General features: G+C 35.1%; 1 protein-coding gene across 2 annotated transcripts in view; it reads right to left on the bottom strand.

Annotated features, from left to right (window-relative positions):
- Window positions 1-13,576, bottom strand: part of FBXL17 (F-box and leucine rich repeat protein 17) — a 444,087-nt gene that overhangs the window by 188,714 nt on the left and 241,797 nt on the right. Inside the window, exon 7 of one of the 2 annotated variants that reach the window (XM_036225333.1) lies at window positions 1-13,576. This exon is cut by the window's left edge and continues 16,316 nt beyond it. The exons of the other annotated variant lie outside the window; for it this stretch is intronic. Within the exon in view, the coding sequence (XP_036081226.1) occupies window positions 13,537-13,576 (40 nt within the window). The 3' untranslated portion in view covers window positions 1-13,536. 2 annotated transcript variants of the gene reach the window in all.

Here is a 13,576-nt window from a genome sequence, read left to right as displayed (position 1 = left end):
TTATTTGACTCTCTGGAAGAACCCGGAAGGGTATAGGAAAATTTCTTTCTCTCTCACAACAGCAATAGTTGGCTAAATGGCAGAGTAAAGAGGGCAAAATAAAAAACAACAACAAAAAAACTCTGTGTATACCTCATTTAACACCAAATCTAGGGGTAAACCTTTAATGGATAAAGATTGAACTACATTGGTTTTCAAATCCGGAGCTAAAATGGGGACCAGTGATGAAGAGAAAAGTATTTTAAATATTTATTAACGATTAACACCTTGCTTGCTTTCTTAAAAATCTATGAAGACTTGAAACACAGTAAAACAAAAGAAAATATTACTCATGAATTCGATTACTACCAATTATAAAGTATTATCTACAAGGACTGGAAGTCAAAAGCTACATAAATATTACACATGAGGAAATGAAAGATAACCAAAACTAAAAAAAAAAATAAAGAATTAACCTGTTCTACCTGAAAAGTTCAGCAGATGAAGACGACAAAACAATATAACGAGGCTTTACAGAATAAACAAGTTTCCGTGAAAATCTAACATGTTACAGTCCTTCTTATGGAAAGCACTCAGTGCTATATTTATACAGCATTTCTATACTTGGGATAACATAGATATAAATTCTTGCCAAGGATTAGGTTAATCTCAAGAAAGCAGCCTCTAGAAGTGAACTATATTTAGTGAGGAAAGAAGTAAGGGAAAAAAAGGGTGGGGGGATACATTATTACAGTATTGTGGTATTGGAAATGCTGTTGGAAAAACTGGTTAATCAAAAAAATTTTGCCGTTTCATACCTGTCTTATAGTGAGTCATTATATGATCTGATCATTCAATATCAAGTAGATTTAAATCCTTTTCTTGCTAGAAAAAGGGTAGGGCATTGAAAGTTATACAGTCGCTCATTCATTCATTCTTCATCCAACATTTACATATTATGCATTAACTACCAGACTCTGTATTAATAATAATGAAAACAGCACCTCTCTCCTCACAGAAACAGACAAATACCAAGCAACATGGTAAATGCAATCACAGTGGTTTGTTGCAGTGCTGTGGAAATTTAGGGGAAATATATCTGAACTAGTAGGTCTCTTTTGTTTACTGTAAAATAAACAATTCCAATTAGAAATGGAAGTAGGAATACTGAAGTCCTACTTTTTCTGTGTCTCTTTCTGCTTCTCTTTATAAATTGGCTTAATTCTCTCAGAATCACTTTCTCCACAACTCAGAACGCTCTAGGGTCACACCTTCCCATCCTTTGCACTGGACTAGTGAGCCTGAGCTTATAGTTTACAGTTGAGTTATATTTACAGTTGATCCAGAATAATCACTAAACGAGTTCTCTCTGGAAAACTACCTTAGAACCCTGAAGCTAAACACAAATATTTGATGTCTGAGAATAGGGTGAAATGTGAATAGCAAAGTTGAAATGGTTAGTCCTGGTTTAGCAGAAATTGTACTTCCTGGGCATGCTTACTACAAAGCTGAGTGCTTCCTAATGAGATCAGTGGGAAACTTTTACCAAGCACCTTGACTATGTTGAAAATAATTTGTACAATGATGGGGTAAAGTGATCCTGAAACTCTCTCCACAAGGGTCCTTTACAGAATTTTGGATGTATTCTTGAAATAGGAAGTCTCAAGATATAACCACTGGCACCTGATTAAAAAGAAAAATATAAATAATGTATTTGATGTCATTTGATGTGATGGAAGCCACAGGTTGGCGTTTCAATGCTGTTAAAGACAAGGGGTTCTTCACCTAAATTTTAATCCTTTGTATTAAACAAGGATCATTGAAAGTCATTAGAGAAAAATAAAAAATATCCCCCAAACTCAAAAATCTCATCATTATTAACCTCTGCTTGAAAAAGTCAGATGTGTAATTATAGGCTTAATAGGAAAAACATAAACAACATAGTTATAAAATATTCTACGGTTATTTTGTGGGTGCAAGCAATGAGGTTTTAAGGACTATGACAAAGGGAGTTTAGAAGTGGCAAAGTTGTGATGTATTTTAGGTTGCGTAATGCACAAGCCTTTCTCTTGTTTACTACCCAGCAATTGCAATGGGCGTAATTTACACAACAATTACTTAGAAGTAACTCCTTTGAAAGGCATTGTGTGATTAATTGACTTGGCTGGAGGAATGCACTGTTGTTTCTGCATTGTTGTTCACTTCAACCTAATGCCCCCTAGAGTACAGATCCAATTAAGAAACAAGGCAGGGAGGCAGATATTAAGCATAGTATTTCTATTTATACAGCATTTTCATACAGGATTGAACACCACCACCTACTGTCTGCAGGCACTTGATTTACTTAGTGCACCCCTGTGACATTAGGGGTACGGCTAATGGAAATGAATGAATAGACTTTAAAGTATATATCTTAAAGAAAAAATTAAAAACAAGTAAATTCAACTTATTATAAGGCACTTTTAAAAATAAAAGCCTAATTTTCTTAACTTTCTCATAGAAATACAAAGGATAATGATCTGGCCTATGGATTATTCCTGTCTATGCTGAAAGTAGAATCTTACTCTGTAATTAGATGCTTCAACCAAACTGGCACAAGGAAACATTTCTCAAGTTTCAACAAAGATCTGCATTTCCCATTCCATTAAGGAGAGATCACCCACTTTGTTAGTAGAGGCAAGATCTGGAAACAGCAGTCACATGCCAAATGCCCATGTGAACACAGCTTTTGCATTTTGAGAAATTAGGGCCCTGCCGGCTTACACTGCCTCCTTGAAGATAAAAGTCATGCAACAGTAGCAGAGACTCCTTATAATCACATGTTCAGATAGCACTCAAGCTTCACCTCACAAATAATGTCCGAATAAGTCATTTTCCCAGGCCCCACTGCAGTTCTCTACCCATCCAGTTCCCCTTCCTTTTCTCTCCTCTCCAACTAAGTCTTCTCTCAGCCTATTTAGCTAAACTCTGGCACCCTCTGGGCTGCACGTGATAAAAAACGTTTAAGCTCAACTCTCAATTCCGCATATAGCTTGAGGAAAGAGGTTTCACTAGGGGAGCCCGAGAGGGTGAGAAAACCTGAACCAGGAGGCACACATGCTCAAGCTTAATTCCACCCCTGTCCCTAATATCTGACCTTGAGAAAGTTACTCAGTGTAGCAGAGCCAGTTACATATTTACATATGAGGAGATATGTAAAATGAGAAGGCTTACAGAGGATCTCTCAAGTCCCCTCTGGTACCAAAACACAAATGCCTTAATGAAGAAAGAGCAGAGGGTCAACCATGACTGTGGGTTCAAATTGTCTGGTTCAAATCTCAGCTCAGTTACTTCCTAGCAATAAATGCCTGGTTTCTCATCTCTAATATGGTGAAATGCCTCACAGCAATGTTATGAAAATTAAATTACTCAATATTATCAATTCATGCTTAAACTAATGCCTGAAACATATCAAATGCTCAATATATGGCAAGTTGTTATTCTAATTATTTCCAGTCATAGACTGGTATACAGGAACCACCTGACACACTGCCTCTGTTTCACGGTAGACAAAATTTCACATAGTGGCAATCTCTTCTATTTATTTCAAGTTTTCTTATTTCCAGTCCTGGAATAGTCCTTTATAAAGTGCAAGCGCACGAGAACATGAACTGCAATGACAGCCCAGAGCGACCCCTGAAAATTCCTTTTTGTAGAACATCAAAATAACAATATGAAAACAAAAAATTATGAGAACATTATTCTTTTTTTCTCCAGTCCCTTTTGTAGAATTTATTTCCCAACCTTTGATGAACAGATTGAACCATTCTAAGATCAGATCATCTTTGGCCAAAAGTAACAAAAGATTGGGGAACTGAAGAGAAAGTAGTTGAATTTTTGTGATGCCCAGGGGTAAGTGGCACCTTTCAGTACTATTTGGATAACCAAACTTGTTATTTAAATAATTGTTGCTCTTGTCAGCTACATGCATTTGTTTAGGAAGAAAACATTGTGCATTAGTATTACTGAAATTTTATGGAATTAATACATTATTTTGTCTTTGTCCATGACAGAAGGGAGTGAAATGTAAGGAAAAACAATAAAAAATACAAGCCCCAAGTAATCAATGCTTAAAAAGGTATAAAATATGAAACAACTCTTTATACAGGGTGGAAAATATTCACCTAATAACTATTTTTCAAGAGGAAAATAAAACAAGAAACACTAGACTCCTCTCCATGGCTTCTCCCTCACTCTCACCTCAGAAAACACACACATACACACATACACACATTAGGATAGCAACTATTTTGATCACACGCATAGGGATAAACATTTTACATTCCTCTTCCCCAGCTCCAAGCATATTCATAAAACATTGCTCTCTAAGATTTTCCCACTTGTAAAAGAATCAGTCTCAGAGTCTGTGAAACCATTAACTTATAGATAGCTTAATGCATACTAGAATTGTAAATGTTCTCACAAAATATGATTAAACACGACCAAAACTATATATGCACCACAAGAAAGCAGGCAGCCATATATAGGGACTTGGGCCTTGAGTCCTGAACAAGTGTCCACAGTTTGGAGATGAGAGCGCTTAGCATCATCATCATGAAGGTTCTGACTGACACTTCACACTTCAGCTAGGAAAATGGAAAAAAAAAAAAAAGACTCTGAAAATGGAAAGTAGTTTCAGACTGATTTTCATAAGAAAGGTGGAGAACTGTGTTTAGTCGTTTCTACTTAGTAAAGAATTTATCTTTCATATTCTTATAAAGTGGCTTTCTTCTGTGTTATCAATAAAAACTAACACTGACCTTCCTCCTGGAAGGTTAAACTTCTAGCTTCTGTTTGAAACACTAGAGTGCCTTTTCTCAGAAGAAATGCTACATATACGTGCCGCAAGCAATGAAAAAGAATACACCATCGCTCCGACCCTTCATTAGTCAGAGGATCTTGGCAACAGCAATGCTACTTGTATACGGTCTCTGCATGAAAAACTGTTTTCAAAGGTAACCTTGCCAAGGGCTATGTTCTATCTTGGCAAAAGAAAGCAAACTTTACTTTTCTACCAATCGGTTTGCTCTGCATGAGAAACAGGTGTTAAGGTATGAAACGGGGCTCCGAGCAGTAGCAAAATAAAACACCCAAAATAAGTTTCATCTGGAAAAAAAAAACACACACACACACACAACTCAGATAATAAGCCTGCAGGGCCAACATGTTTTTGCAAAATGCAAATCATGAAAACTGGTTAAGGGATTAAATGCTCTTTTGCAAAAATGACCATGGAGATTATAATCATTAATTAAAATCATGTAAATAATTTTCTGAAAGAACTCTCCCTTTTTATCTCATAGGTTTCAAACAGCCTAATGGTAAAAAGGTTTAGTCTCAGAAGAGATTCTCTAATTAAAAATAGGAATCTAGTATAATTAATAAGTGTCAGTCTGCAATCTCAACCACTAAGTAAAGGCAGAGAAATCAAATGCTGATGTTTTATAAAAACTCCAATAAAATCTCTAAGAAAATGAAATTTTTGTAGAGTCTACTTCCTATCTATATAATAGGTGTCCCAGATGGAACTAGAAACTGAAGTGGATAAATATTTTAACACTTACAATTCTTGTATGCCAATATTATTCATTTTTATTTCCTCTTTGGAGTTTCAACTTGACCCAAAAGTCAGTTTTCGGTGATTTAATTTGGATTTAAATTTTGGAATTATTTAAACTCCTTGAGTCTTTAACCACTCCCCTACCCTGCCCATTATCTCCACCCAGAGGTGAACCAGAGCAAAAAGACAAGATGAAAACTCTAACATACCAATTATAAATTTTGATTACATTGTCTTACACAGTCCCTCTGTCCTCCTTCCCTGCAGATGTTCAAACTCTGACAGTTTTAGTGTTTACAAGTTTATCTCCCAAGTAACGCTCAAAAAAAAAAAGAAGAATTGGGTTTTCAGGAACTAAGTTTTTAGTATACATTTGTTCTATAATTATGCCCACATGGGTAAGGAAAACCAAACATTATCAGGCAACATCACAGTCAGGGGTATTTATCAAAAACCCATGCACGTCTCATCATTTAGTGGTGGCCTCCCCTTCCTTCCTGACAGCCCCTGATTTCTAGAAGTTGATGGGGCTTTAGAAACTGACTCTACTCCTGGCCCCAGGAATAGGCTGCTGAGTGCCTTTTCTACCTCTGCCACTAGACTAAACTTTCCATAGTCCAGGCAGAACTGTCTCAGGACTGTGCCTGAGCATTGTGTAGCATATACCAAATGCTTTCCTGTGTGGGCCCAGGTGGTATGCAGGTGTGGGACCACAACATCTTTGCTACTACCAGGGAGGTCAGCTGGTGGGAGAAGCCTTCGATACACTGAAGATGACAAAGTTAAAAGAAGCCCAAAGAATGAAAGGAGCTGGAGCTGCTGCATTAAAGAAACCCACCAGACCTCTGGGCCTTTGTTTACATGAGCCAGTGAAGTCTCTGACTGAGTTGTGAGTGGCTATTATTATTTCTAACATAAAAAATCCAAACCAGTACATCTATACAACCCATTCAACCCAATAATGTAGAAAATTATAAGACAGTGTAGTAGAGAGGAGATACACTGCTCAGAACCCCCTTCAAATAAGGACTTATTGCCAAGTATGGGGCACAGGCAACACTAGCCTCAGCTGTTCACTCATTCACTGCCAGCCTTGGCTACAGAGAGCCGCCTTATACAAGCAGCAACCTACAATAGTGGCTAAGCAATGGGGACACAAAGACCCATCCACTTCAGCCCTAAGCAGGACACTTGGACAGGCAATGCTCACTTCACAACTCCCTGTAGGGTTGGCCAAGGCCATGTTGCACCCGCTTCACAGTTTGAATTTTCCCTCTGTCCGATACTTCTTCCTTCACACTTCCTTTCACAGGAGTTTTTCTCTATTAAATATCTTAGACCCCACCTGCCATCTCAGCATCTGGTGCCAAAGAACCGAACAGTGACAGATATAGTCTCTGTCCATTTTCATGTTATAACACATTATAACAAAATAACAAAACAGTAGGAAAACAATTAAATGCATCTGTGAAACCATATAAGAAAAATCCTCACCTAATCCCTATAAACAAAAAATAACAGATTTTCTTTATCCTTAACCCAATCCTCCCCTTTTCCAAACTTCCTTTGATAATACAGTCTCTTTCAGCCACATAGAGAGGAAATCTTGGTAAGTGAGGAAGGCATTATTTAATAAATTGGAGCAACACAATTAAGTTGTCTTGGAACCTACTTAAAACTGACAAGGCTTATAAGCAATGGGATATTTCCCATGGGTCACCTGTTTTGCTTTTTTTTAAAGTCACTTTGAAAGTTGCATTAACAATTTTTTTTTCTCATTATTGTCCTTTTCTTAGTAAAGGGGATTTGAGGTATAATTTGGGTAAGATTCAAGTACTTAGGTGATGGGAAATAGTTGTTTTTAATCAAAATTTGCTGTGAAGCAAATTTCTTTTAAGTGAATCCCATTTTTTAATTAACTGCCATTGTAAAATTGGAGATCAATTGAATAATAAAAAAGAACACGCCTGGGAATGCATGCTTTCTTTAAGACTAACACAGTTAAAGGTATAAATAACTTCAATAAAACAATAATTTAGGGATTCTATTTTCATTGTCTCATCAAAACATCTCTTGCTCACCACAGACATTCATATCACAAAACCCATGGACACTCATCAATACCTTTCTGTTGACTTCTCTAAAGCATTATCATTCCCTGGACACCTCTGTTCCTTTGACTGCTACCACACAATATTTTTAGTTTTACTCTCACTTTTCTGTCTCCCCTCATTACTCTCCAGCTCATTCTCTTCTACCCAGTCATTATAAGGGTCTCTTAAAGCCTGGTCCAGGGTCCTTTTCCTTTCTCACCCTATAAGTGATCCCTAGTGTCCACAGCCACAGTGATGGTTCCAAACCTGCATCGGTCTACATATTAGTAATATACAGATACACGTAATCTAGTTATATGCAGACCACTCACAGAACATTTCCGATGACTGCCTCAAAGGCACCTCCAATTCCACATGCCAAAGACTGAACTCTTGACAGCCTTTCTTCCAGGCTGCCTATCTCAGAGAATGGTACTACTATTCATCCTGTAATGAAAAACCAAAACCAAATAGTCTTGGTGACATCTCCCTCTCCTTCACTGTCTCCCCACATCCGAATCCATCATCAAGTTTTGTTGCTTCTGACTTCAAAATTTTAATGTATCATGATAAAGTCTTCTTTTTATTTATTTTCTCAACTACTGATGATGGGCAACTCAAAAGCAGGTGGTGAGCTAGATCTGACCTACAGCTGTAGTTTGTTGACAGGGGTCTTATAAGACACACTAGGGGTTCTCAAACTGCATATCTTACTATATTTGTATTACATGTGGGTATTATTTTGTAGGTTGTTATGTAATAGCACAACACACATATACACATCTTTTTTTGTATACTAAAATAAACAATGAATTAACTTATGCCGCAAAGTTTTGTTTCCCTCCCCCCACTGGGGGGCAGGGGCAGCTCTGCCTAAAAGTATCTCTTCTCCTGCCATCCCGATTTAACTGAAGACCATCATAATGTGACATTAGCAAAGCAAGCCATTAAAACCAAACAAAACCTTACCACGTACAACTACTTTTCTGCGTGAATCAAGATTTTTCTTTGAAATGTGCAACCTGAACAAACTACAGAAATAAGTGAAAAGCTGAGACTAATATTGTATTGCAACTACTATCCAAAGCACATAATTTAAAACTAACAGCAATAATAACAAGAATAATTAACATTTACTTGAGACTTTAGATCAGCCCCTTTTACTTATTTAAATGTTTTGTTCATTTAAATGACTTTGCTTTTTTAACAACTTCTTGAATACATATTATATACATTTAAACTGTATCACAAAATCATAATAAAAATATCACATGTCTCTGATTTCTGTGTTGTTGTCTTGCATACAATTTCATTTGGAAAGGGAGGTCTGTTCTTAGTTTAAGTTTATTTTTGCTTTAATATGCCACCCACTTTGGCACTTTATTGCATGTTCTTGTTATTATTTACTACCCTACTGTTTGTTTTATATGAACCTTGCTTCTTCTACAAGCAGGCTGTTAAATATACTCCTTTAGGACAGGCATCAGACTTTATGCTTTTTCTCCCATTCTTTACGCTTCATCTCCAACTCCTTACACAGAAAGCTTATATATAACCCACATTTTCCCCTAAAATGGGGTTTAGCACACAGCAGGCCCCCAAGAAATGGACTGCTGCTTATATAAGTGAATTTAACTTAATCTGTGAATTCCTCAAATCTACATTTAGCTTAAATGCATTCCAGTTAAGTTGTGGTGCATGTAAGAATTCTTAAAAATTTTTAATAAACTCTAATCTTTACATCATATTATAGGTTAGAATAATATGTGGGTAGAAAAATAAAATATTTAGTTTTAGTAACAGTAAAAAATAATCTATAACATGTTTTCTTTTGTTTATTTATGTGTCCAACTCCTCAGTCTAGAAAACACAATATCCCTCTTCTGTTTATGTCCTGGCATTAGCTCTGGCATTGTACTGCAGTCTGCTAGGCTGAGAAAAATTGACTTCAGACGTTGAGTCTTTTTCAGTTCCATAATATTACTTTCCATACCAAAATATGTTTGACTGTGCCAACAAAAATTAACTAGTGTCTTTGTTGTGATTAAAGATCAAAGAATCTCTACAAAGTCTCTGGTTCATACACTTGGACCAGTCCATATCTGGACTTTTTCTAATGACCTGTCACATGCTAGAGAAAGGTGGACACAATGACAGTAGCCCTGAGAAAGTAGAGAGTGAGGCTGGAACTGAGTGGGTCTATATTTGTATAAATATAAAATTTACAAAATTTGGAGTTGTTTACATTTTATTGCCAGGAAACATTTATAGATCTCATTAAAGGCTTTCCCGAAATGAGTACACAAACAGATCTTTTCAATTACATACCTGAGGGATGAATGTTTCCCAAAGGGAATAGAATGAAAATAAGCAGTGAGTTCTGGGTTTATGCATACTGTTAAGATGTATTATATATTTTAGAAAACTTGGTTATGTTGGCTTTGTTTTGAAGAAAGAAAATACTATGAATTGAGAAACTAATTAGACTATGTTCTAGTCAATTCCTAAATTAAATAAATATACAATCGATCTGTGAGATAATTATCCAAAGAATCAGCAATGGAGAGGAAAATAAAACATTTCTAAACCATTTTCCTTAGACAAATAATAAAATGATTAATTAAAATTTTAACCTTACACACAGACCTCTTCAAAACCACTCATTTCCTCCTTCCATCCCCCAATACCATGCTATTCATGCATATTCTGAGTGTCCTTCTAGGGAGTCAATTAAAATTCGATTTTCATAATTTATTAAAATTGGTAAATATTTCGCTGTTGAAAAAGATCCCTTTTTCTGTATCTTACATGCCATAATCAATTTTTTTCTGATAATAATGCCACTAAAAATAATCTATTTTAAAAAATAAAATGCAGTAATTTAGTGCAGATAGTTACCTTCCACTAGAACTACTGCCTCCTGTATTTTATAAGAAACTCAAGTTCTGCACCAGCCACACTGCATTTTGTTAGCAATTTACTAAGGGAAAACAAAACTTCACGAGGAAGCAAAGTAAAATCCACTGATATGGATCATTAAAATGATTAATAAAGAATATTTCCTTTCGATTTCAATAAGAAACTCCATCATGAAATATATTCAAAAGCTGAAAAGGTAATTTACACTGCTAGATATTCCCTAGGGTCACCAATGAAAAAATATTATATCAGACAGTGTTTAGCATCTTAGAAGAAATTCCTTTACTACCCATTCATGTTCACAAACCTACATCGAGAGTTTTTAACATCTCTTGATTTCATAATTTTACTGCATTTATATATAAAGATTATATGCAGATCTGAGAGTTAAGTGGGTGTATCTGTCTAAGGGTATGAACAACAGAATGAGAGTTAAAATCTTTAACTTCAGAGGGTGTCTATGGTTTATTGTAATGCCTAATTTTATTTCAAGATGCAATAGAAATGTATGATTATGTGGAAAGCGAAGGGAGCATGATTTTTTAAAATCAAAGCCATTAAATACTTAGAAAGCCACAGATTCAGGAAGATGGAGCAGGAACACACCCACATGCACCACAATCTTTAATTTTAGATGTCTACATTTTCTTTTGTAGTTTCTTGATCACTCACGTGTTCCAAAAGAGCAGCATAAAGTATATGGTTTAAACATCAAAATCCGTACTTGCAGAGAGTATGCTCTCTGAAGATGGCACAGTTAAGAGCCTTGGGCTCAAACTTAAAATGAGTACCAGAGTGCAGGTATAAAACACAATCTGTGGCATTTAGCAGCATGTGCTTTTTCAGTCATTATTTTGTGCAAATTGAGCTCCCTGCAACCAGTTAGTTAATCAAAAAGCAAGGACAAAACACAAGGGAAAAGCTCTCTTGCACAAACAAGTTATGAAATCATCTTTCTGATAAAATGGATGGTTAATTATGTATCTCTGTGTATCTTATATCCAGAAACTTTTCCAAACCTTAGTAAACTCTAGGATTCTGCTAAAAAAAAAAGGCAACTATTACATGAGCTAGTTTCTTTAATACAAATGCCAGCAGGACAAGTGTATAACACTATATAAACAGTATGTGCTTTTTGGAGAAAAAAATCCAAGATACCTCCCTACTCACTCATTTTATTTCTCTCTCAAATTTTTAAAGAATACCAAAACTCTTTCTCAACATCATTCTGTTCATTCACAATAAATAGTTAGCAGTTTCTCCGCATGTATAAAAATAGATCTGTGATTAAACAACACAAAAGCTGCAAGGGTGCTCCTACTGTTTTATGGGATAAAAGGTCTTTTTGTAATTAAAATATATTACTTTCAAAATCTTTAAGGGCTCTCATATTCTGCTCTAAAAATGTTATTGTCTAAACCATTTCTGGGGTCTAATTATTACATGATTTACTATAATTAGGAACCTTATGGAAGCTAAAGCAAAAACGAAAATAATTTTAAAAACTTAAATTTTGAAAAGCTCATATTGAAATCGATAGAGGCAAAGGTACAAAAAAGTAAAACAGTGAGTGACCTTCTGTGGGAACTCAAAATTCATCTTGGCATGCCTACTTCTTACACATTTTATCAGAACACTTCAAAATTGGTAAGGAAGTAATGCTACCAATCATCACACTGAGGAAAAAAACTTGCTTCTCTGGCCAAATATGATAAGTGATATATTTAGTTTTTCTATTTTATGTAGAAGTGAGTCCCTATAGAAAGCAAATGTGTCATTTATGATATTCATTTAAAAGTCATAACATGTCATATGTTTTCATTGGGAAAAGAAGGGATATGTATTTTTCTTTCTATTAATAGTATTTTACATGTGCTCAGAATCCTACTTTTGAAGATCTCTAAGCAACTTTTATAAATACCATCAGATGGCAAAGTTGTTTACCTACAATATGAAAATGAAGAAAGAACTGGGAACAGAAAAATCAATGAGAAGCTCAGATGCTTCCTAACTTAATATGTGGTATTTATTTAACCTTTACCATTCTGTTAGGAAGAAGGAGAGGAGATGGTGTGTATGCCCATTATATGGGAAAACTCAAGCTCCATAAAATTTAAATAAATTGTTTTAGTAATCTATTAAAAAAGAAATTGGAAAACAGAAATCTCCTAGACTTAACCCTATATTCTATAGAATAAATCAAGTAGTTATTCAATTTAGCAAAATGTTATCTAGCATCTAACTAATTTGATAATTTCTTGACTATCCAGATCATTTTTCTGTTACTTAAACAGATAATATTTGTTATGTTAAGAACATTTTAGATGTTAGGAAACTTAATGTATAATTTATAGCTGCTAACATGAGGCCAGAGGGAATAATAAATAGCAAATATAATTACATTTTATTCACAATAGGGCTGATGTGATGATAAATGGCATCATTCATAGTCCTCATCTTAAGTCAGACGCCAGAACAAAGTGACATAAATTCAATTGTTTAAAAAGAACTAGGGCTTTTTTTAAGAGAACTATCTTCTTAGAAATAAGAAAAATTGATAAATCAATTTCCTAAACAGGTAAAATCAATGCTGAGCATGGGTATGCTGTCTATGGTGAAACATAACTTTTAAAAATATAAATAAATTTGTTTTTTTTAAAGTTTAAAATTCTAAAGTGCTAAAAAGTTCTGGATCTGTTTAAACAGCATGATTACTATATCAATCTATTCCTCTTCCTTGATATAGACTGAGTGTTTTAAAACTGTTATGCTAGTTAGCAATTTCATAAAGTTAGTAGTCCAAAAAAGCAGGATCAATAAATACAACACAAAATAGCCTACCTGATTTCGTTAATAAATGCCAGTTATCCTTTGTATATGCACTGAAACAATTTATTTAGGCGTGGAGACCCCATACGTGAAGCACTAGCAAAATGATTTCTCAGCTCAATTAGAAACCATTAATTCATTATCAATAACACTGCTC

This window comes from Rousettus aegyptiacus, unplaced genomic scaffold, assembly GCF_014176215.1.
Source record: "Rousettus aegyptiacus isolate mRouAeg1 unplaced genomic scaffold, mRouAeg1.p scaffold_m13_p_8, whole genome shotgun sequence".
NCBI classification, from domain to species: domain Eukaryota; kingdom Metazoa; phylum Chordata; class Mammalia; order Chiroptera; family Pteropodidae; genus Rousettus; species Rousettus aegyptiacus.
Note: the sequence above shows the minus strand (reverse complement) of the source record. Positions and strands in the feature narration are given on the sequence as shown.